The 25,300-nt window shown below is 49.5% G+C and overlaps 1 protein-coding gene across 3 annotated transcripts in view; it reads right to left on the reverse strand.

The window, feature by feature from the left end:
- Positions 1 to 25,300, reverse strand: part of CUNH10orf90 (chromosome unknown C10orf90 homolog) — a 215,615-nt gene that overhangs the window by 5,889 nt on the left and 184,426 nt on the right. For 2 of the 3 annotated variants that reach the window (XM_034985990.1, XM_034986002.1), the window contains 3 exons: positions 17,751 to 18,041; positions 14,494 to 14,666; positions 12,205 to 12,382 (listed from right to left, as the gene is read on the reverse strand). In XM_034985990.1, the coding sequence (XP_034841881.1) occupies positions 12,205 to 12,382; positions 14,494 to 14,666; positions 17,751 to 18,041 (642 nt within the window). The remainder of the gene's footprint in view (positions 1 to 12,204; positions 12,383 to 14,493; positions 14,667 to 17,750; positions 18,042 to 25,300) is intronic. The other variant, XM_034986012.1, reaches the window with a different exon arrangement.

Consider the following 25,300-nt stretch of genomic DNA (forward strand, 5'->3'; position numbering starts at 1 on the left):
AGAAAGAAAGAAAGAAAGAAAGAAAGAAAGAAAGAAAGAAAGAAAGATCCTGATGACTTTCCCAGAGAAATGGGGTGCCACCTTAAGGCAGCCAGGTCTTGGGAAAGTAGTTCTGTGACTGCTTGAAGACTCCTACTCAGGCAAGGAGAAGGAACCTCTCCAAAAAAATTAGACCCAAGCCCGGATTAGCATTCTTCAGGAGCTACTCAAGATTAGGGTGCAGCCAACCCAGACAGATAATGGTGCTCTAAAGGAATAAAAATGTTACAAACATAGTTTGTATCTTAATCCAATTGTATGTGGTCTACTTTGGGAAATTAGATTTTTTTTTTTAAGTTTGTTTCTTTAGAACACCTGATACCACAATGAAGCTTTGGTTTTATTTCCAAGAGAAAACAAAAGCAAATGTGAGCTCTTTGGCACCTCCACTGTTTTGTTTTCTGAACTCTTCGTGGCCTGCTGTGCCTCAGCAGAAATTTAAATTCGGGGCAGAGACGCCCATATTAGGTGCCAAACAAGCAGGTCTGCATCCAAGACGGCCAGCCTCACCCCAGCTGGTGCTCCTTGGTTGCTGACTCTTGAGTTTTTGTAACACCACCAAACCCGTCTGATGAGTAGTGAGACCTTTCTGGCGAGGAGGAAGGAGAGAAGCAGCGGTTCTACCCTCCTGGAGGGAGGCTCCCAACCTCCCCGGAGCAAATGGAACCCTCTCTGGCATTTGGAGGAGAGAATGGCATGGGACGGGGAAGGGAACGGCGTGTCAGACTTGAGGGGTCTGCATTACTATTTATAACAATACTCCTAGCGTTTATTGGATGCTTCCCTACGTGATCTTCATACCAACCCTGTGACATGCAAACGATTTTTTATTATTTTAGGATTGGGGAACCCTGAGTTCAAAGGGCTGTTTCCTGGGACACCTGGGTGGCTCAGTTGGTTAAGCCTCTGCCTTCGGCTCAGGTCATGATCTCAGGGTCCTGAGATCAAGTCCCACGTCGGGCTCCCTACTCAGGAGGGAGCCTGCTTCTCCCTCTGCCTGCCGCTCCCCCCACTTGTGCTCTCTCTCTCTTTGATAAATAAATAAAATCTTAAAACAAAAAAACAAAAAAAACAAAGGGCTGTTTCCTGTTCAGACTCATGAAGTGAACGAGTGAGTGGCAGAGCTGGGTGTCAAGCTGAGATAGCCCAGCCCTGTCCTCACATTCTCTTCCCCTCAGAACACGGACACCCACTCGTACTGCAGAATCCATATTTTGGGCACCCTGGTGAGCGCTAGTCCACTTTCCAGGAGACCAACCCCAAATTTACTTATTTTATAATCCTTCCTCCTACATCTAATGAGCAACTCCTGTATCACCAGGGGATGCTCAGAAGAAAAAAAAAATAGGTAAGATCCTGCCACCGTGAACTTCATTTGTTGGGGGATCAGATAATTAACAAAGAAGAAAAAAAAATAGGTAAGACCCTACCACCGTGAACTTTGTTTGTTGGGGGGAGGGGGGATCAGATAATTAACAAACTGGCTACAACATATCAGGCAAGTGCTTTGAAGGAATCGAAACAGGCCCACGTAGTAAAGGGGGACTGGGGTGGTCAGGAGGGCCCTTCAGGGGAGGAGGTATTTATTTATTTATTTTTAAAGATTTTCTTTCTTTCTTTAACAGAGCATGGGGTATCGAGTTCCGATACCCCATTCTTTAACAGAGCGAGACACAGCGAGAGAGGGAACACAAGCATGGGGCGTGGGAGAGGGAGAAGCAGGCTTCCCACTAAGCAGGGAGCCCGATGTGGGGCTCAATCCAGGAGGAGGTATTTAAAGCACAACCCAAATGACCAAGGGACCAGCCGTGGGAGGAACTGGAGCTGGGGGGGTGGGTAGGGGGAAACAATGAGGGCCACACTGGATACAGAGTGAGGGAGCGAAGGAATGAGGCTCGAGGCAAAGTCAGGCCAGCAGGTGACACAAGATCAAAGACAGCAACATTCTCCACCCAGGTATGCTTGACAACCACCTGGGGACGTTGACCGCGATGCAGGCACTGGAAACGTGAACCAGAATCTCCAGACTACGCCACTGTGTACCAAGACTGCAAACCATCCGAATTGGGTTATGTAAGCCTGTTGAAGGAGTTTTCCTTCAGAGTAAGAGAGATGGAGACTAGAGATGGCCGTGCTCAGAGGGCGAAGTGGGGGGACTCCAGCCTCACCAACACTGCCCGTGTGCAAAGTGAGCTGTGGGCTGGGAGAGAAGGATCGGGATGACTCCCAGACTGCAGGCCGGAGCGACCACTCATTTGCTGACCTCTTTGGTGCTCTGCAGTAGAGACACAAAGGTAACTAAGACTAAGGGCTCAAAGCCCAGGGTGAGAGCCACATAAGTAAGGCCTTTGGGTGCCAGGACCAAGGGTCTGCATGGGGTGGAGGGCTCCTGGGGGAGTGGTCAGCCCTCCGGGGGAGGAGCCATGCCGGGGAGACTTTGCAGCCGGAGGCAGCTGAGCTGAATCTCAAAAAAGACAGACAGCGGGCTGGAGGAAGGGTGACCCCAGGGGAGAAATGCAGCAGGGCCACTGGGACCTGCCTGCAGCAAGAGATGGTTCTCCAAGCACACATATGTGCAACAGGACCCAATGGGACCTCATTTCAAGGAACAGAAACCATCCTGCATGCGCTTTGTTCAAAAATACAGCAAAATCACATCTATCAATTCGCTGTGAAGGAAATTCTTCCTTTATGAAATTAGAGTGGTGAGAACAATATTCAGCCTGCTTATTGGTCTTTTATGGATTTTCCTTGAAGCGTTGTTATTCCAATTCACAGAGAGCAAAGGGAACCATGGTTGTACTTACCTCTCGTTAATGTTCAAATAGAAGAGGTTTGAGGCTTGTTTTCAGTTTTTTCAATAAAATTACTAAAGTAAATTGCGCATTTATGTATTTCTGGAAAATCCTTTTTTCCCGCCTGAATCTGTTGTGTGTGTCTGGCTCATGATTGTATCCAAGCCCCAGGGCCTGTTGATAATTTAATTTGGCAAAGCCAGACATGCTTAAGCCCTTGCCTCTTTCAAAGTCAGCCAATAACCAGCTACCAAGATTTTGGTGCCTCTGAGGCTGCTCTGGGCGAGTAGCTGAGCAAAAGCTGAGTCCCGATACCCCGTCGATCTCTGTAAACACACGTGAGTGTTTATTAACGACCCTCACCTGCTTCATGTGTGAACACACACATCTACACCCATTCGGTGTCGCCAGGAAGCAGCAAGGGTCACCTAGATGCCAGCATGATTGGTTGTTTGGGGGGCTGGGGTTCTTCTCCCTCCACACAGAGCCCTATCTACAGCTCTGATTGCAAAGCTTCATTTTCCCTGTTGAACAAGTAATCTAAATGATAATCAAGTTCACCCTGGATTTATTACTACAATGCCCTCCCAGAAGCACATTCTCTGCAGTCACCCTGAGCACTTTGAAGAATCCTTCAGGTACTTGCTTCCCCCACCTTAGAAATACCAAAACCAAGAGATGCCTGTTGGAGAGAATCCAGCAGGGAGACAACAAACCACTTTGGAGTGTAGATACCAAGTCTACACCTCTCAGCATCTTCTATTAAAGACTGGGCCTCCCAAAAGGAATGCAGATGAGGTGTGGATTTGGGGGGATAATCTCCGAAGTTTGTCCCCTATAAAAGGACCCCGATATCTGTGTATTCTGAGATCAAAAGGCCCTCCACTATGCCAGCTTCAGAGCCAAGGAGCAGCTGAGCATCCTGTCACTGGAGTAATTACATCATGGTTTTGAAGAGTTAAATCCAATTACTTGCACATGATTTCTATTCAGCTCACTTTAGTGGGACCTCTAATTTATTGGACATAGGCAAGAGCAGAGTGGTCTAGCTTGGACTAATTAGCCCTCCAGAAATTAAATGGTACACATTGCACTGTGGAAAGGCTTTTGGGTTGTCTGCCTCTGAAGTGCTCTTGTGATGATAAAATCTGGTGCTGGATAAACATTCTCATTTTTCTCAGATCGCTTCGAGCCTTCTGGGGAATCCCGCTCTGAATGACAGTTCCACCTGGTAGGCAGCCTGCTCCCGGGGCCTGGAAGGTGGTAGACACAGCAGAAATGCTGGCATTGATGTGAAAATGATGTTCTTGCCAATTACCACCCAGCTACACAAGAGAGACGCTGATGTCAAAGTTTTGGAAATGTAGCGAGGCTCTCAGATCCTTCAGGTGAAGGCATACACCATTAAGAAATGAAGAATAGGGCGCCTGGGTGGCTCAGTCATTAAGTATCTGCCTTTGGCTCAGGTCATGATCCCAGGGTCCTGGGATTGAGCCCCACATCGGGCTCCCTGCTCAGCGCGGAGTCTGCTTCTCTCTCCCTCTGCTGCACCCACCCCCCACCCCGCTCATTTTCTCTGTCAAATAAATTTTTTTTAAATCTTTAAAAATTTTTTTTAAAAAAAGAAAAGAAATGAAGAATAAACCAGAGGTCTCCAGGGATATCTATTTCTCTGTTTGCATGCTCAATTTGAGAAGTAAAGTATGAAGTCTCCTGGTTAAAGAAGTGACTCGATCTCTTCATGGAGAGCTCAGCTCCTGATCAGAGATTCATCCTCAAGTTTAGAGCCGGGGCAGGGGCGGTGGTGGTGACAACGGGCCCACCAAGAACACCAGCAACCCATGAGACTCCCCGCAGATCTTCATAATGGGAGAGCCCTTGATGCGCATGGGCAGACGGGGCCTGGGGATGGCAACTTCAGCTCCCCCAGCTAGAGGAACCAGATCCCCAAGTCCAACATGTCTATGAAGAGCATTTTTGGAGAGAAATGCAGTCTTTATGCAATCCCTGGTTCTATCCTGCTCTCAGACCAAGAGCAGCTGCTCAAGCCCCTCCTTCCCCATTTCCTCGGGGTCTTTTCCTATGTGATTCTAGACTTGGTTTTCAGCTGTCTGCCAGGCCAGCTCTCTTCCCAAGTGGCACTGAACCCCTAGAGGACAAGGGTGGGGGGGATTTCTTCTACCCTTTTTGCTTCCTCATCTCCTCCCCGCCCCCATGCCCCTGGCTCCTTTCCATCCACACTCCATCCCTATGGCCAAAGACAACAAATGTTAATATTTCTTGTATTATCTGGTTACTCCTCAAAGACCCAGTAAAGGACAAAGGGGTCCAAGGCTCTCTGCTAGCTCTCATAAAAGCCACGGGGACCGCAAAAGAAGGCGAGCCTGTATCAGTCACACCTCTCCTCGGAATCGCTCCTACCCAAGCTCTTGGCACAGGCAAGGACTCTCCTTCTCCTATTATTTCATGCTGTCGCATTTGTGACATACTTTCCAAAGGGACTGTGACTGGCTCCTTTCCTCTGATGGACTTTGTGCTGGGTACCAGCATGATGGCATTGTTACAGATGCCAACGGAACCTACACGGAAGACAGGTTAGGCAGGGTCTGTCAATGGACAAGCTTTCAATGAGGCAAAGCCAACCACAGGATCGTGAAGTTGGCACCAATCTCTACTGCCCAGAGGTGCCCAGGAACCTCAACCCTTGCTTCCTGGCACTGCTAGACCAAAGGGATACAAGTAAGGAGAGTAAGACCTCTTTTCTACAGTCCCAGGTTTCTGTGGGAAATGGCAGACTTAAACTCCAGTTGGGGGTTCCTTAGCAAAGCATGGTAGATATTTCCATAAGCAAAGATTCCTAGAGCAATATTTTCAAAGTGGACTCTCAAGAATTGGATAAAAGCATTTCAAGGTCAAAAAAAGTTTAGGGGAAATAAGGTCAAACAAAGGTTAGCAGTCTTCACGGTTGCACAACTTATCAGTGCCTTTAAACAGTTATAATCATAGGGGCGCCTTGGTGGCTCAGTCGTTAAGCGTCTGCCTTCGGCTCAGGTCATGATCCCAGCGTCCTGGGATTGAGCCCCGCATCAGGCTCCCTGCTCCGAGGGAAGCCTGCTTCTCCCTCTACCAGTCCCCCCTGCTTGTGTTCCCTCTCTCGCTATGCCTCTCTCTGTCAAATAAATAAAATCTTAAAGAAGTTATAATCATCAGTTTTCAAAGTTATTATTTGTAGCTATAGAATAGGATTTAATCTATCCTAAAAAGAAAACCTGGTGTATTTTCCCCACATTTTAAAAAAATGTGTTTGTGTTAAATGGCAAGTTTAAATTACTCATTTAAAGGAACTTTAACAATGGCTCAAATCACCCACTTCACCATAAAACAGCAACAGTTAGTGAAAGTCTGAAAGATTAACTGTTGATATGAGAGTCATTGTTTGCTCCAATTCCAGGGTTTGCCAGCATTTTTTAGAGAACCACAAAATATGGTGATTTACAGATGATGAATAAACTTTCCTTCTCATTGCCAAGTAGATTTATATCCTCAGTGTCACTGCAAGGTTTACTACTGAGCTGCATTGTGAGATAAAAGGGAAATCATTTGGAAAATAAAATCCAGGCAATTGGGAAAAGGAATCTCCCATAAAATTAGTTTTTCCTACCACTCTGCAATTCCTGTTTCCACCTTGAACGATTTTAATTGGAAATAACACTGTCCTTCTAACCAACAGACGTAAACTGGTCTTTTCTTCCCATGTTTTTTTTAGGAAAAAACACAATACCTTTATCATGGGCCTGTGAAGGATACCATAATAGTATACATGTAAATATCTTTGAATCAGGGAAATAGCCTTTTAGCTAAATCATGCCACTGTTTTCTTTGCAGGCTGATGAAGTAACAATTACTTTTATCTGATAAGCACATTAAAAAATTCCTTTGTGAGTGATATTGGGAGAACTACCTCCAAATATTTATTCAGATGTTTTATGGGAAAACATTCACAAGATCAGACCAGGCAATAATAGGGACAATACGGCCGGGGCTCAGCTAGCTGCATGATGAACAGCACATTTTTATTACTGCGATGACTTCCCTGCCATCTCATATCTGCTGGGTCACTTCTCCAGCTCAATGCTCTGGGAATGCAAATTCATTTTAATACTTGCTCCAGCCAAGATCATCAGTCTGAAGGCAGATCTGCTGGAGGAGGAATTCTGCAGTGCCTTCCGGAGAATTCCGTTCCTCTACTAGTCCGTGATCTGAATGGCTCTGACTTGGATCACCTTGGGAAGTGTGGATAATGCAATTCAGATGAATTCAGTCTGTTTTGCTACATGCAGCAGGGCTGCCCAGAGCGGTTTAGTGCAGCGCGGGCCCATTGGCGCTTACAATCTAGGGAGACTTTACTAGCATCCCCACCTGACCATAATCCAAAGCGGAGAAGCTAAGAAGGTAGGGGATCCAAAGAGATACAAGCGTCATGAGCACTCAAATGGAAGAGGAAGGGGGCAGGGGACTGGATGGGAGTAACAGGGAGAGCTTCGTGGAAGAAGGGGATATTCCTCATGGGTTTTCTACACATTCGCAGGTTAGGGGGGACAACCTGGGAGGGCTACGAGGAGAATCCCGACAGGCAGAGAAGAAACAGCTGAGACAGAAGGACAGCAGCCTGGGCTGTGTTTGAGCATTGCCAGGTTCCCGACGGGCTGCCACTAGCAACCGTGATTCATAAAGAGCGAAGCACTCTACACCACACAGAGTAGGTCAGGCATTACGGGAAGCAGAAGGAATGGCCTTGGGAGTAAGAGGTAAGGAAGAGGCTGGACTTAGGCTGGGCCGGTGAGGTGAGGCAGGATTCTGTAGGGCAGAGACAAGGAGAAACAGATAAAGCTTCTATCAGGTGGTTTAGGGGCCCTGACTTAAGGAAGGACAGCTAAGGAGACCAGCTGGGGAGGGTGGGGGTGGGCAGAGTCAGGCTGGGAAGGGTCCAGGTCACAAGGTGAGGATGAAATCCAGGGGGGCTCTGGGCTGGACTCCCAGCGATGAAGAGGGCGAGGCTGGGGAGCTGCAGCGGGAACTGACTAGAGCCACACGCTGGTCAGCGGAGGATAGTGAGGGATGCCTACACCTGTGGGTACAGAGCTACCTGCTCCCAGCAGGCGCTGTACCACCTCCACCTGAGGGTGCTATACCTACCGCTCTCTGTTCACCCCGCCCAGACTCATTCCGTAAGGCAGAAGCATGACTAATTCTGAAACATCCCAATTCCCAGGTTAGGGTCGGCCTTTGAACACCACCAACCCCCGGGCCCCTGGGAGCTGTGTAGGGATGACGGGGAAGGCTTGCCTACAGCCCAGTAACTGTGGTGGAGTGAGCAGGGAGAGTCCTCACGTGGGAAGGCGTGGGGGGGGGGCCCTGAGACTGCAGAGCCCATAACCTCAGAGACCGCACGCGAAGCCTGCCTCTCGCCTTCCTCCTTCCGCTGCCCTGGCTCTCACCTTCTCTCCTCCACAATGCAGCAGTCACCACACTCTACTGACGCTGCCACCTCAAAACCCATCCCATCTGTCACCATCCTGCATCCCACCGCCCTGCCCGAGGCCTGCCCATCCTGTCCTGCCTGGAGCCACTCTTGCCTCAGCTCTTGACCTCAGGATAAGGCTAAATTTGGAAGCAGCGTTTACAATCCCTGTTAGCCCTCCTGGGCTCACCTGCGGCCCCTCTGGCTCGCCCTCGGCCCCCCACTGTGCAGTGCAGTCCGAGCTGAACAGACATCCTCACGCCCCCGCCCCCCCCCCCCCCCCCCCACCCTGCACCACGATGGGCTGGCGCAGCCTCACCCCCGTGCGGTTTGGAGGTCTCCCCAGCAGAAGCCTTCCACCAGCCCCAAGTGCTGCTTCTACCTGTGTGCTTTCCCCACGAGGCGAGCAGGCCCGTGAGACCAGGGACTGTTCCTCACAGTGAGTTCTCAAGAGAGGCCTGCTACGTGATGGATGAGAAAGCTCTCGGGTCACTGCCCTGGGCACGCAAGGGTGGCCCAGATGGCTCTGGGCAAGGACAGAGACGTACCCGTGTACGGACTTTGGGAATTTAAGCTACAGCTGGTGAGACAGTTAAAGACAGGCGGGCGGTAGACAGGACCTTTATCAGCTACTTCCTAGTCTCTCTGTCGTCTCAGTTGGTCCTGCAAATCCCCATCTACAAACAGGGAGCCCAGTGAACTCACACACACGTGCATGCATGCACGTACATGCGTGTCCCTGCCCTGAGCCTTGAAAACCGCTCAGAATTCAAGAGTCAACAAGCAGCAGAGTTGGCCCCCTGGCCCTCGCTGTCATCGTCCCGGCAGCCCCTGCCCGGCGAGGCATTCGTCAGCCACCAGAGTGCCCACCTGCGCTGAAGACGAGACTGCTGGACAGACCCTGATGATGGGTGGCAGCTAGCACAGTTCAGAAAGCAGACCCATCTTCCTTCGAACGGACATCTTGATGCTGTAGCCGGAGCTCGTTCACGCATATGATTTATTAACAAATTTAGCATGTAAGAAAAACATCTGCATTTCGCTTTTATCATCTTGCCAGCAGACAGGCTGAAGACAAGATGTGTACTGTAGACTTGTTTAATGGGGCCCTAAACACTCCCTTCTCCCTTGCCCCAGCTTACATGAGGCTCCGGTTTCAGAAGTTGTCTGCTTTAACTGACCTAACACAAACAAACAGGAGCATAAAGCGCTCATCGACACATAAATACTGCAGGGACCGGCAGAGTGGCCATAAAGTCCCTGCCCCAAAGTCCTGGCCACAGCATCCTACATGCTGGGGCTACCTCAGAACTGGGGGGACAAAAAGGTACCTTGGTTATTTAAAACTACTGACTGGGTCTGATCACACTTTATTATAGACGAGTTGAAGATGTTCATTTAAAGTGAACTTCATTTAAAGATTTCATTGAATGTGAGCTTGTGAGGAGATCTGCTTAGGGGAAAACGCCACGGTTGGACAATGTAGTGGGTAGAATTATGTCTCCCCAAAAAGACATGTTCAAGTCCTCACCCCACAACCCAACCTGTGATCATGACTTAACTTGGAAACAGGGTCTTTGCAGATGCATGTGAGTTAGAATGGTTCATACTGGATGAGGGTGGGCCCTGATCCCGTGACTGGTGTCCTTCTCAGATGAGGAAATTTGAACACAAAGACACACAGACAAGGGGAGGCGGCCACGTGAAGATGGAGGCGGAGAACGCAGTGATACATCTGTAAGCCAAGGAACGCCAAAGACTGCCAGAAGCCACCAGAAGCGAGGACGCCCAGGCAGAGCATGAATTCTCCCTCTGAGCCGCCAGGAAAAAAACCAACCATTTAGACACCTTTATTTTGGATTTTTGGCCCTTGGACTCTGAGAGAATAAATTTCTATTATTTTAGCCTCCCGGCCTGTGGTCACTTGTTAAAGCAGCCCTAGGCAGAACCAACAGGCATCTCTCTAATATTGGTGATGATGGTAATCCTGGAGGATTTGGCACCCACCGTGTGGCATAGCTGGAAAGCAGCTGGCCCAGGGGATGAAGAACCCAGCACTGCTGCTGAGAAATGGCCCCACACAGAAGATGCTCCTGAGTGTCCCTGGGTCCCCATTTCTTCCCACACAAAATAAAGGGATCTGACCAAAAAAGAAGCGAATCAGAAGCCATTTTTCATATGTGAATCTGTTGAGCTCCACAGTGGCACTGTTTTATGTTTGTTGACAACACATTTGTTAACCATTTTTTAACAGGCAGGATCTTCAAAAATGTCAAGGCCAAGTGGCCCACACATCAGGAGCACCCTTTGAGCCCTTCCCAGGACAAGCGCAGACGTCCAAGTGCCCGGGGGGGCTCCCACTTATGGCTGACAGCCGGTTCCTCCTACTGACTTGAAAAGTGTGCACCTGAACCCAGATTGCTCTTTGTCGAGCCAGAGATTTTAGTCCCCAGGAGAACACACCCAAATCGAGCCTGGATCTGCTAAGCAGCTTGCAACACTGGGGAGACTCATTTTCAACGAGGGAAAGTCTTTGCGTGTTCGTTTTGTTGATTTTTTTTTTAAAGCATACTGGAGGGCGCCTGGGTGGCTCAGTTGGTTAAGCAACTGCCTTCGGCTCAGGTCATGATCCTGGAGTCCTGGGATCGAGTCCCGCATCGGGCTCCCTGCTCGGCAGGGAGTCTGCTTCTCCCTCTGACCCTCCTCCCTCTCGTGCTGTCTCTCATTCTCTCTCTCGCAAATAAATAAAATCTTAAAAAAAGCATACTGGAAAACGTCACTGGGAAGGAGCAGCAGGTGTTCTGCTAAATCCTCTGCCATGAGAAGGATGCACCCTTGCCCGGGGTCTTATGACCTGCAGCACCATGGGTGGATGAAGGAGACAGCCTGCCCACAGGCCAAGGAGGTGAGCAGGAATTCTGGAATAACACCCTTTGTCCTCTGTCACCCAGGCTCCCCTACAATGTCTGTAATGTTTGCTAAGCTGCATTTTATTGAATATGGTTATTTTCCTAAAGGACTTTTATTCAGATTTATACTCATGATTTCACCTCCTGGGGGCCAGAACATTTTCCTAGGAAGAAAGATCTTGTTCCTCTATCCAAAGGAATAAAAGGGAGGTTTCCCCAGGCCTCCAGATTTTCAGATTTGAGTTGGCAGGCCATCCGTATGTGCTCCGATGTCCCCATTTTTGCTCTCATCTCTTCTTGTTTTTCTTGCTGCTTTAATAGTCTGTTTATAAGCTCCAGGAAGAAAGGATCAAGGCCAGTCTGGCTCACGGTGCTATCCCCAGCTCCCAGCATGGTGCCTGGCCCAGAGAAGATTCCTGAGTACTCCCTGTCTAACGAGTGTATGCATGCCGCCCCTCACGGGGTCAGCTCGACACTGGCTCCGCAGCGTTTGGAAAGCTGGCCATCCACTCTCTGAGCTCCCAGCAGGAAAAGGGTTTCAAGATGACGAATGTTGATGTAGACAAGCTGGAGTCACCCTCTCACCCTGAGATCTGTTTTGCAATCTATACAGGGCAAAGGGGATCGCTCGCACATGTCTGTTAGGAGCCAAGAATTTGAACTTGCTACCCTGGCTGCTACAGTTGTGTGGCTTCTTTCCCAGCTAGAGTGGTAAATTTGTGTCCCAAGCTAGTTCGGCTGAATTCAGTGCCCTCTAGAAGCTCCCACAAGGGGCTGGCTTCCGGAGCAGGCTTTATGATACCGCGGTTTGGATGCGTGGAGCAAACCTGAGTCCAGGGCATCTCAGAGCTATATCATCTGTACTATCGCCGTGGGTGAAGGTCCCAGGCCCCTCAGACCCCCCAGTCTCACCTGCCCTCCCGAGCCCCCCGTAGCTTACCGCTAAGAGGGTGGGGAACCGTGAACTGCTTCTTGTTGGCGCGGACAGGAAAGAGACTCTGCTTCTGGCCCAGGTTCTCCTTCCGCTGGGCTTTTCTCTGCTGTACCATGTGCTCCAGCTTCTTCAGCCGTTCTTGGGAACGAGAAATGAACTGGGGTTTCCGGACTTCCAGGGCTTCCTAACAGCAGCGAGAGAATATTTTATCTTTAATAGACGTGATGCGGGCAAGAGATACAGCCCTCTGATTTGGTCAAGAAGCTGATCAAAAGCACAACATTCAAAGACCGACAGCCACAGCGCATCTGCACACCACGATTTTCTGACGCTGCCTCGTGTGGAGACTGTGACAGGCATGTTGACGACGTAGGTCCTGTGGGGCGACCCCAGCCAGCCCCCAGGGCCCCACTGCAGCATGGCTGCCTGGCCACCGACAGCAAGGTGGCACACTTCTACCCATCCCTTCTTCCCCGTCAATCCAGTCGGTTTCCAGCAGACCGAAGTCCAAGGGCCCTGAACTCCCTACTCCAAAGAGACATGGGTGGGGAAGGAATGAAGGCACTAGGAGTCACTTGCTTCTGCTGGGGGTTGGATGCCTCACGCACAGACCGAGATCATCCACCCAGTGTGAAATACATGCCTTTTCAGGAGAAACAGTCATCTTGGCTACCAGGAACATCTATTCCTAGGAAGAAAAAGTTGGCAAAGTATCTTTGCCTATGCAAACTGGTTCTGCAAGCTCCGTAGGGGATGTCTGCATGGCCGTATTTCCACTTCGGGCACATCCCTCAATCACACCCCCTCCACCCACGCACATACTCAGGTCCACTGAAAAAGATACCACCACTGATGCATTCCACTCTGTGTCAGACACCGGGCTATGCACTTCATGTGGCTCCATTGTCTCTGGGAATCCCCACATTGATTCTGAATGGCAGATACACTTATCCCCATTTGACAGAGGCAAAACCCGAGGCTCATTGTGGTTTGGTGGATCTGAGGGACCTCCACGTTTTTTTCCACACTGCCTTCCATGGTCTTAACTTGCTATTCCTTGAAAACCTCTGTTCAGGTGGTTCCACTGCCTGGAGGAATACCCTAGCTGCACCCATCAGAGCGCTCCAGCTCTCCCGGGAAGCTCTGTCGGGTCTCCCCATTCAGCCCGAGCCTCGTGGTACCTCACAGACCACCTCGTACAACAGATTCATACACATCGATGGCCATGCTGGGCTGTGAGCTCCTGGATGCCATGGTCTCACCCACCCTGTAGCCCTCCCGCCACTGCCCTGAGCCCCGCACATAGTAGGGCATGGCTATGCTACCATGGCAGACTGTTCCTCTGCCTCACTGCTCCCCCAGCCCTTTGGGAGCTCAGGGTCCCACGGGGAGGGCAGTTCAGGCTCCATCTGCGTCCTGGAAGTGGCCTTGGCAGCTGTACCGGGAAAGGAGTCTTCTTGGCCACTTGGTCTCCGTGGCACCGTCCCTCGGTCCCAGGCACACTGGGGCTGCACAGAGAGCCCCGGGACCAGCCTCTTGGCCCAGCGTGGCTGTTTCGGGGGCATCATGAGTCTCTTACCATGGACCTACCAAGGACCCCGGGGTGCAGGGACCGGCCAATGGCACTGTCCCCACATCTGCAGGGATGTTTACGGCCTATCAAGTCCTTTCCTAGACAGTATGCCTGATTATACAACACGCTGCTAGCAGGAGCTTTCTCAGAGTTGTCTGCCTTGCTAATTTTTATATCTCTGTGATTTTGAACTTTAAAAAATGTGTACGTATTACTTCTACAACCAGGAACAGACACCAAATGAAAGCTTTCACATCCTTGAGCTCATGGCCACGTGATTTAGGGCAACCTCCTTAATCTTTCCAAAGCTTAATAGCCTCACTTGAAGATGGGGTCAGAGGGACCCGTGCCCCATAGAGGGCAGCGTGGATGGAAGGCCCTGATGCCTATAAAGTGACCTGCGCAGTGTCACCCATAACTTCTCAAGAAATGCTGTTAAAAAAAAAAGAAATGCTGTCACTACTACGATCATGTCACTACCTGTATTATGCGATCCTCATTCTAGCCCAGTGGAGTAGACCTCGTTTCTGCATCACTCACACCGTGAAACAGAGGCCCAGAAAGGTCAGGGGACCTGCCCAGGGTCACACAGCCATTACAAAGGGGAGTCAAGCCTCCAGTCTCAGAGGTGGAAGTGAGATCATGACCCCCCCCCACCACGGACTCCCCAGGAGAGGTCTCCCCTCGGTGGGGATCAAGCCGGGGTGCACAGAGGGCCTTACCTGCAAGGTCAAGGAGCCTACAGGTGTTCGTTGACCCTCAGAACAGTCTTCGGACAGGTCAGGGGTCTCTGGTGGCTCAGGGGACGCTGGCTCCAGGGGAGCTGGCTCGGGGGTCTCCTCACTCTTCCTGCATTCCTTTATTTTTACAACCAAGTCACAGCACTTGTAATCCCCTGGGAGAGAAGATTTAGAATCCCATTTAGAGGGGCAGCAAGATTTCCTCCTGGCTTCTCAGAGTCATGAGACACAGAAGACAATTTGGAAAATAGAAACACCAGTGGGTTATTAATGGGGCTCGTTAAGCCGATGAGATCCTGCCTCCACAGACACCCCCCCCCCTCTGCCGCCAGTTGCCCTGGTCACAGGGAGGCATGTCTGGGGGCAGCCAGACTTTGCACCGGCTAATTACACCATGGAGCTATTCCCTCGGCTTCCAGGGTTCAAAACGCTTTTGTTCACAATGAAAAGAAACTTTTCTATTCCAGGCTTCATATTAAGTGTGTCCTGTACAATTATTATAGCTCAGTTGTTTGGGAACAGTGTATTAATTTGTCTTATGTTTGCTACACTAATGATGTAAGACAGAAAAACGGTGTTCAATTATTTATCCCTCCCCTTCAGTTGCTAGTGACTACCACTGGCTTTATATGTATAATTGGAATGATCTCTCTCTCTCTCTCTCTCTCTCTCTCTCTCTCTCTCAGCTGGATCTGGCCACTTCCTGGGCCATTGACATTCCCTTGTGGAAAAGGTCAGGGGGCGCACTGATTCAACAGCACTTTGGGCAGGACAGCCTCTGGTGTGGGGAAGGACGAATTAATACGTATTCACTGACCACTTACTGACCAACTGCTCCGCCAGGAACACACTGTCCCTTCCACTCTTCCTGTGTGAGCTCCCCTACCCTCCTCCGCACTGTCCCCCCAACATAGCCTCCCAACACCTCCCCAGCTCTGAAACCCAATAGCATCTTACTCCTCACCCATATGCCCTCCTATTGCCACAAAGCCCCCTTGATTCCTGTACCCAGTGACCTCCGACCTGCAGGCTGAGCCCCGATCCTTTAGGAAGTGCCCCTCTTCCCAAAGCAGGCTCCATCCCACCAGCGGTGTGTTCTCACGGCAGAACACGCTTCTCACACACAGCAGCACTGTTACGGGGTAAGGTCATAACAGGATGCTTTACCCCCACAAGCCTGTGTCTCCCTCGAGGGCTGGACCATGTCATATTCCCCTTGCATCTCTCCATGGGGGCAGCCCAGGAGCCTGCCAGGAGCTGGTTCTGTTGGGAGTGGAGAGGTGGCCATTAGGAGGCTCGAGGGGCCACAGGACGCACCTCCAGGGTCCCCTGAATCTCTTACCTGAAGCCCCTGCTAGAACATCCACCATCCATGCCTGGATCCTCTCTGGCCTGAACCAGCTGTCCTCTTTCCATGTAAAATCCACCCATGTTCCCTAAGACCTACAGGTCCTGCAAGCAGCCCAGACTTTTTGTAGCTCATTCGTGGTGGATGTTCCATTTCCAACTATTGCCTTCCATTCTGTACCAACAACATACTACTTAGAGGATCTCAAATCGTTCTCTTTCATTCCTTGGGGCATTTGCTCTTGTTCTTCCTGGAGGATTTCCCTGTTGCTCCCCTATGCCTGCTTCCAGCCTAACCGACCGGCCCAGATATCGATCCCCCAAGTCCCCTGCAGCTAGAGTTAATTACACCTTCCACCACACTGTCCCCCTTTCTTGCTGTGAACTTTCTCCTGCCTCACCTCACCCACAGGGATGTCACAGTGCCTCACAGCCTTTCCCACCCGCACCCCACCACCAGCCCCTGCACCCCAGGGGCGGTGCAGGCATGCCCGTCTTCATCAGTGCTCACATCAGTGCTCTCTTGTAGCTTCAAAGTCTCCCTACTGTGGCTTCTCCTCCCCAGTCTGTGCTCCTTGGCAGGGCCTCAGCCCCCAGCCTCACCCTTTGCCTCCCATCCGCTACCCCCGCCCCACCGTCCAGGAGACCGTCTCCTTCAGAGTGAATCTAATTAGATCTCTGCCCCTCAAGGGCTTGGCCTTGACTTCAGTTCAAAGCCCCTGAGTGGGTTTTAAGGACTTTCCAACTTGACCGTGTGACCTCAGACTCCCACTAAGCCCCCCTCTGCCCTCCTAGCACTCTAGCCCCCCTGGATCCCAAATCAACCATATTCTTTCCATCAACCCTTTGCTTTGTGCATGCCTTTCCCTCAGTCTGCAATACTCTTCACCCTCAGGTCTGATTTGTAAGCTTCTAGTCAGCTTTCAAGTCCCTGCTCAGAATCATTTCCTTGAGGAGGAGATCTGTCCCCACCGTGGAGCACCTGTGGCCACCTGCAGCTTCTGGACGGCTCGGCACAGAGACAGGTATGATCCTGGTGTCTCCAGCACTGGAGGTCAGGGAGCACTGAGCACGGTGACTAGCACACAGGAGGCATGTATATAGTAGGTGTTTAATCAATGTTTCTTCAGTATATTAATGGATGAAGAACTAGGGATTAACTTGGCTCCCAGGTGAAATTAGTTTTGTCAACTACCATAGCCCTTTTAACCTTTATATTCCAAAACTATATAACCTGGTGGGTTTCTTTTTGTCCTCATCCATAGTTGTTTGGGAAAATCTTCAGAGTGATAGGAGATCTAAATTTTCTCACTGAAAACTGGGCACCACAGATCTCTTTTCTATTCTGCCTTTATATTCTTTTATATATCACTGCTCACTGCAATATTAATAGGGGTCAGCTGCTTGATCTTAGAGGCGGGATGGCCAGATTGGAATTCTTGGTTCCCTCATCGGTGCAAGGCTCAGATTGGGACCTACCTGGAGGACACTGCGGGGCCTGCACCTCTCAGCCAGGACCCTTGCTAGGCACTCATGGAAGACCACGGGCGGCCTGGTGGACCCCAGAGCAGCCACACCAACGTCTCATACCCTCCTTAGCTAAGCCTGGGAGCCTGCCATGTGACCTTCCTCTAGGCCTTAGTGGATCCAGACCTGCTGCGCAGCGGGGCTGGAATCCCTGACCCACACAGGGTTGTCTTCTCCATGCTTTAGAGGGAGAACTCACCCACCATGGAAACCTGCAGGTCCCGCCTGCTCTCAGCTCACACAGTCCAGAAGGGACAGCTTTATGAGGTGAGCTTGTATGGACCAGGGCTCAGGAAGACATCATACCATTTTCCATATGAATATCAAGGCGGAATCACCTCAACCCTACCTCCCTTGCTCCTTACCTTTGGGGAACTCTCCTTCTATCTGAACATCACTGTCTTCCTGTGGAAATGTGCATAAATCTTGTAAGGGGCAAAGAAAGCCAGATAAAGGGATTCCGGATTTCAGGAAGCTTTGCTGTTGACTCTCTGAGGGCTCAGAGAAGTCGCTAGACTGACAGTTGTTGTTTGGAGAGCTATACCCATCAGGAAGGAACTCTTTAACCAGCTTCTGTTCCGCTGGGGGAGCAGACAAAGTCACACGTGCTTCTCCTTGTTGCTTCTCGCTGCTTCCAGAAAATACTTTTGCTTCTACTAAAAATAAAACAAGAGTTGTGCTCAAAACATCTGACGAGTGCACATCAAATGTACTGACTTTGGCACACCTTGCTTGTCTGGAGACGGAGACACAGGTGAGCTGGAGTCATTGGGGGCCAATGTGCACGTGCTCTGGGGGCATTTGTCACGTGATCACCACTCTGGGTAGGACGTCCCCCAGCTCACTGTGGAGCTCCACTGTATACACCACTTTCATGCATTCGGTCTAAAGACTTTGTGCTCGCCAGTGCCCTTAGAAACTCAGATGACTTTCTCAACACTAGTCAAGAGAGTGGGTGGTTCAGCACACTGACTGTGGGGTCAGAGTACCTGGGTTCAAATCCCACCTCTACCACTTCTCAGGTACCCAGCCCCATCTATAAAATCGAGGTAATCACATTATTACTTATTTATTATTTTATCTATTTTCATAAGAAGTTCATATATGTATGTAACAACACATTTATATAATTTATATCATTCTTACAGAATAACATTATAGTAATTAAAATTGAGGCAATATGAAAAAATACTGATCCATGTAAGGTGTTTAGCATAGTACCTGATACACGGTAAGCACTTAATAAATGTTACCTATCATCATTAATGCAGAAACATTGATGGAGGCTCTGTACTATGGCAAGTACAGAGGTAGGAGGTAATTAATGAGGTCATAGTGCAGACTTCTCATAAAGCAGTGGGTAGAAAATGTATACAACATGTTGCTTACTGCCACACTGTAACCCCAAAGGTCTAGAAAGCACCTGCTGCCCATCAACAGGGGACTATTAGATCCTAGTGCCCCCACACTTTGCAGCAAGGGAACAGAATAGGGCAGATGCTCCTTTGTAGATGTGGAATAATCTCAGAGATGTGTTATCAAATGAACGAAGCAAAATGCAGGACCGTGCATCAGGTCTGCTTCCACTGGTAAGTGCTTATATACTCAGGGCATCCCTGGAAGGACCCAGAGGTGCTGGACATTGGGGACCCTCAGGGCAGTGCAGGACCAGGAACTGAGAGTGGAGGAGAGACTTTCTGTTCACTTTTTGCCTCTTTTATACTCTTGGTTTTTCTTTTGAAATACTGTATAACGTTTAAAAATTACTCATTTTAAATAAGTTAGTGACTCTTCACCGGGCACCATCTCCTATGTTAAGGCCCCCTAAGGAGCAGGGCCCCACCCGGGGAGAGAGCCCCCACTGCCGGGAGCACATGTCCAAACCCCTTTGAGCACTGAGGAGAAAAAAGTCCTAGGAACCGCTGGAATAATAAGGACTCTTAGAAGTTTCTTGCAATATTTTCTCAAATGTCCTATGCAAAAAGGAAATGAGCCCATGACCACCTGGCATTGACTAGAATGGGGACCTCTTTTAAAATATCTCAGTTGTCTGCACTTCATTCCAACCCTCCTGTCCCTGAGCCCTTGTGTCCTCGACAATGAGAACAGGTTGAGTGTGGTGATGCGGGGCGGGGGGAAGAACAGAGGACACAGAGGGCACAGACGGTGTGTCAATGTGCTCCCTGGCTCTGGCATCTGGGCAAGTGAATCCACACAGGGTAAAGCCGGATTTCCATGTTCTTATAACAAACAGCCAAAATGAAGGGAAGCCCCTAGTGGGTCCCAGCACACTGGGGGTACAAAGAAAACGGCAGTTATTCTTGGCCCTGTCATTTGGAGAGGACATGTGGTCTCCTCCAGTAAAGGTTGGGCTTTGCTCATTTGTACAGAAAATATCTTTCTAAACTGTTATTTCAAAAACTGCCAATTCTGTTTAAGTATGAAATGCCATGAGCAAAAAGTCTCAAAATAGTTATTCCTTTCTATGTTGCTTCCTTGTATGAGAAGCTCTCTTAAAAGAATCAAAAACGAAATCAGTGATCAGTGGTGCAGTCCCCATCTGCTCCTTGCATACTGGTGTCGAGCTCTTTAAGGGAGGCTGACCTCCCTACCTACCTACCTATCAGTTACCTGTTGATCTGGTTTCATGTAAATTCTTTTTTTTTTTTTTTTTTTTAAGATTTTATGTACTTGAGAGAGAGAGAGAGAACGAGCAGGGGGGAGAGGCAGAAGCAGAGGGAGAAGCATGCTCCCCGCTGAGCAAGGAGCCCGATGTGGGACTCAATCCCAGGACCCTGGGATCATGCCCAGACGTTTAACCAACTGAGCCACCCCGGCATCCCTGGTTTCATGTAAATTCTTATGTGAAGCATTCTCTACAAGTCAGGTGGTCCACTTGTAACTTGGAAGGGTTAAGACAACTCCCAGAAAGTATAATGTAGTTGGGGTGCTGGAGAAGAGAAAAATATGCAGTCCAAGAAGGACTCTTTTTTTTTTTTTAAGATTTTATTTATTTATTTGAGAGAGAGAATGAGATAGAGAATGAGATAGAGAGAGAGAGCACAAGGGGGGGGAGTGGGAGAGGGAGAAGCAGACTCCCCGCTGAACAGGGGAACCCGACGCGGGACTCTATCCCGGGACTCCAGGATCATGACCTGAGCCGAAGGCAGTCGCTTAACCGACTGAGCCACCCAGGCGCCCAAGAAGGACTCTTTTGACAACTTATTGATCAGATCTCTTTTTGTGGATTCTGAAAAGTACAACTATCAACCGTGAAATTGTCCTCAGGCAGGTCTTCACAAAGCAAGGATGTGCATGTTCTTTCTCCCCTTTATGCCCTGCGTGTGGGTTGGGCTGGACATTCTCGATTCATGCCCCCAATTTCAACGCTATCACCCCAGTGATGGCCCATTGCACTGCTGACTCTGCCTCTCTTGAGGGTCTTAAGAGAAGTGTGGGAAAATCAGCAGCCTCCAACAGGCATTTCTAGTTCTTGACTCAATCTGGGCCAGGTGAGGCTACCCCAAAGTCCTGAGCACAAAATGAGGAAAAGGTACCCCGTTCCCTGAGACACTTCACCTCCACTGGCAAGAAAATAGCATAATGAACCAATCTGATTGGAAAAGATACTTCAGTGATTCTTTCCAAATATTAAGACAGTGCACCATCTTTTATGTTCTAGTTCTTTTTTTTTTTTCTGAGAGAGAAAGAGAATCAAGTAGGGGGAGGGGGAGGCAGGGGAGAGGCAGAGGGAGAGAGAGAATCTTAAGCAGGCTCTAAGCCCAGCACAGAGCCTGATGTGGGACTCGATCCCAGAACCCTGAGATCATGACCCGAGCTGAAATCAAGAGTCAGACGCTCAACCAACTGAGCCACCCAGATGCCCCTACAATCTTTTATGTTCTTAGGTGAGCCCATACCGAGCCATTATCCCCCCACTGGCCTACAATCCTGCCTGCGACAACTTGGCTCACAACAGAAGCTAGAAAATGAGCAGTGGTTGCTACAGAGAAGGACCTGCACAGCATCCAGAGTCTGTCAGTGAATCGCAAAGGAAGAGCGAATTAAAAAAACAGGAAAACACACACATGAGCCAGAGAGGATAGCTGTCTAGGGGATGCTGAAGAGCCCAAGGCAGGTACGTCACATACAGAATACATTTTAGAGTCATTTATCTCCAAATTAGTTTAGATTTTGTTTTAGGTGTTTTGGCATTGAAGATGGAACTCAGCTCCTAGGATGGTCGTCTCTAAGGGTTTGGCCTACCTCTGTGTACCTTCCTGCCTTCTTAAAACAGACCGAACCCAGCCAATTAGCCAAAGAGACATTTCTGAGCAAGGCCGGCTTCCTTGAATCCAAGGCATACATTTCCTCCCGTATTTCAATGTTCCTGCTGGGGATATTTCTCCCCTCGAAAGATGGACCATCTTACAAATGACTGGGTCTTAGAAACAGAGTAATTGAAGCTTCTGTCGATGTTTCTGGGTCATGGATATAACCATGAGTTCTAAACTACAGGGCGAGTCTGAGGATCTCCTAAAGGACAATGTTATTTGCACTGTAGCCCCGACTGCCCTCGCCCGTCACCACCTTATTAAAGCTCTTATGTCTGAATTTTCTGTACAGTTTCCCTAACTCCTCCAGCTAACCCCAGAAGCACCACATCTCACTGGAAACCAAAGCCGTGAGCTTGACAGCACTGTGTGTCAATCAGCCGGAAAGCCACTCTGCGTGGCACCTTGGGGTCAACTGCAGACTCTCCGTGCTTTCGGCAGGACTTCGCTGTCCCCACTTTTGGCACAGGGACCCAGGAGGCTGCTGTCAAGGGAAAGACAGGGCAGCACAAGGCATGCTAGTTTTTGGACACAGAGGCTGTTGCAGGGGGAGGGGAGGCGGCACCATGGACCCTCAATAGCACACAACTTCTTCAGCAAGGGCTTTGCTCCTTTCACCAGAGAGAAATCCTCCAACTACCTCCAATTACGATATGCAGAAAGTGAAATTAAAGAAAGTCAACTGGTGGCCCACCAAGAAACTACCAAGAGAGGAAATAAAGAAGAGCATTTTGCAACGAGCAAGGCTGGCGGATGTTTTGTCTTTTTTACGCATCAAGGCTTCATCTTTGAGCTGCAGGTGAAAGCTCATGTGGAAATGGATCTCCACGTGGGACCCCGCATCCCACCCAATCCAGACTTCTGTCTGAAATCAGCCGAGAATTGTTTCAGCATATTTCTGCTCAGTTTCTATGAGGAGCTGATGTGGCCTAGGAGGGGAGGAGAGTCCGAGGAGGGGAGGGGAGTCCGAGGAGGGGAGGGGGGCGGGCAGCAAACGGGATAAACAGCTCCCGGCAGAGAGGATGGGGGCAGCAAGCCCCTGAGCCAAGCCATCCTGCTAGAGCTGCTGCCCTGGGGAAGAGACGAGAGATGAAAAGGGAGAGCCCAGGGGAATAGACTGGCAACCTAAGAAGCAGAGGGTAAGGATGAAAGGGCGTCCCAAGGTGGCTGGGCCAGAGGAAACATACGAGGAACGAGCCCTTTCCTTCTCCGGAAATGAGACTTCCTGCCCGTGCTAGCCCTTCCTAGACAGTAAACAGCTCTCCTCTGCTATACGCCCCAAACATCAGAACCCTGTCTCTCCCTAAAGAAGTCGACTCCACGGGGGCGGGGGCGGCCACTGAGAAATACAGCAGACTTGTAAGTGGGGGCGGCAGCTATCATCTGTGACAGAGCCTTCCCCTTCTGGAACGTTGGCACACAGTGGGGGAAGGGAGAGCGGTTACGTTGTCAAGATGTCTATATGGTGTCAGGACACAAACATGCCTGCGCAGGGATCGGAAGACCTCTGTATGCAGAGAGCAAGGGAAAAACGCACTATGTCCACTGCCATTGTTCTAGGGTCAAGTTTCAAAATACCACGTGGCAAACAGTGCACGCAAGTCTTGTTTACAGCGAAGGCTCATATATGCAATTCCCGCGAAGAGCAATTTCTGAGTAATACCTCCCCTCTCCCAGAGACTATCTAGAAAGGACACTGAATAAATAGAGCTGTTTTTCCAATTATGTCATAATCCTAGAGGTCTTAAGGCTGATGAACAAAAGTCTCAGAGCATACAAAAAGTATTTGGAAGACAGAAATAAAACGCACGCCCATGTGCATGTACACACACTCAATGCCTGTCTGTTTTCTGTAACACGGTCACCTTGAACACGTTGCAAGTGATGATCAAGAGACACAAGTTCCAGGTGATGACGAGATCACACCTTTCTACCTTACACTCAAGAAAGACAGTCCCAGATCATTAGATTGTCCATAATCTTTTACCCCAAAATGTGACTTCTATTCCTGAAGCACAGGAAAAGCACATTTTAAGCCATTTCTTAAAACTTGACGCTAGGGGTGCCTGGGTGACACAGCGGGTTGGGCATTGGACTCTTGGATTCGGCTCAGGTCGTGAGATTGAGCCCCGGGTCAGGCTCCGTGTGGAGGCTGCTTGGGATTCTCTCTCCCTCTGCCCCTCCCACTCGTGCTCATGCTCTCTCTCTCTCTTTCTAAAATAATGAATAAATAAATCTTAAAAAAAAAAAAAACTTGACGCTAAAGTTCCCCATAGCAACCATTTGGGAAGATAATTTTCACATTAAAGCACACTTCCTTTAAAAAACTTTTCTCAAATTACAAAAGCAATAAATGATCAAATTTGAAGTGTAGGAAAACATACAAAAAATTAAAATCAATGACAAGCTGTCACTCAAAAATGTTCACAATGATTTTCTCTGGGAAGTAGGGCACATTTCCTGTGGAATAATCACTTTCCCCTTTATTTCTTTCATTTCCATTACGGATATCACTTATAACTAGACAGGATCACCCGCTTCCACACCAGTGATAACATAAAAACGCAGGTTCATTAATATACTATTGTTTGGAGAGGCTTATGGCTGTTGCTAGCCGCTCTTTCCATTTTGCTTGATAATTCTGGCAGGCTTTCATCTCACCTCCTCTTCTCGCTTTTCCTGGGTGCTCTGACAATTACCAAGCAGGTAATGCCGCACGTTAAAAATTGATTAAAAAGAAAATCAAGCCAGTCTGCCAGGTGTCAAAGGGAGCAGCAGAGGAGAATCTCAGTCAAGGCTCCTGCAGAGTGAAATGCCTGCTGGGCATGTGTGCGTGCGTTTGTGTTAGTGTGAGTGTGTGCATGTGCTCGTGCATTTGTGTGTGCATTAGTGTGTGTGTTAGTCTATTTATGTGTGTGCATGTACCCGTCTGTGTGCGTGTGCACGCGTGCGTGTGTTTGTGTGTATATGTGTGTGTGGTGCAGCCAGGGGCTTCTAGGTCTTACCCCATCACCTTCATCTGAGGTCTCAGTACTCCAGAGGAGAAAACAAGGCTTGTTTTTGGTCTCTCCTGCTCTCTCAAAGAAAATGCCTGACCTCTTGATCTTCAACAACACTCTACTGAGCACCTACTATGTGCCAGGCACTGTTACAGGGCACTTGGGATGCAGCAGTGAAAACAACAAAATTCCTGCCCTCATGCCAAGGGCCATCGATGTCAGCCCCCCTCTTACAACCAATGACCATCACCTCCACGTCCACTGGCAGTGACATCACTCCTGCTCCTTCAGCCAGTGAAGACACCTCCATTCCTATAACCAGTGGCATCGCCCCCACCACAGCCTACCACTCCTACAGCCAGTGACCATCACCTCCGCTCCCATTCCTACAACCAATGACATCACTTCCACTGTGCCCTCCAATCCTGCAACGAATGACATCACCTCCTCTACAGCCCGCCTCCCACAATTGTGACCATCACCTCTGCTGCAATGCCCCTCCTAGAGCCAATGACCATCACCTCCTCTACAGCCTGCCTCCCACAATCGTGACCATCACCTCCGCTGCAATGCCCCTCCTAG

Source organism: Mirounga leonina, unplaced genomic scaffold (assembly GCF_011800145.1).
Source record: "Mirounga leonina isolate KUSES-001 unplaced genomic scaffold, KU_Mleo_1.0 Mir_114, whole genome shotgun sequence".
Classification (NCBI taxonomy): domain Eukaryota; kingdom Metazoa; phylum Chordata; class Mammalia; order Carnivora; family Phocidae; genus Mirounga; species Mirounga leonina.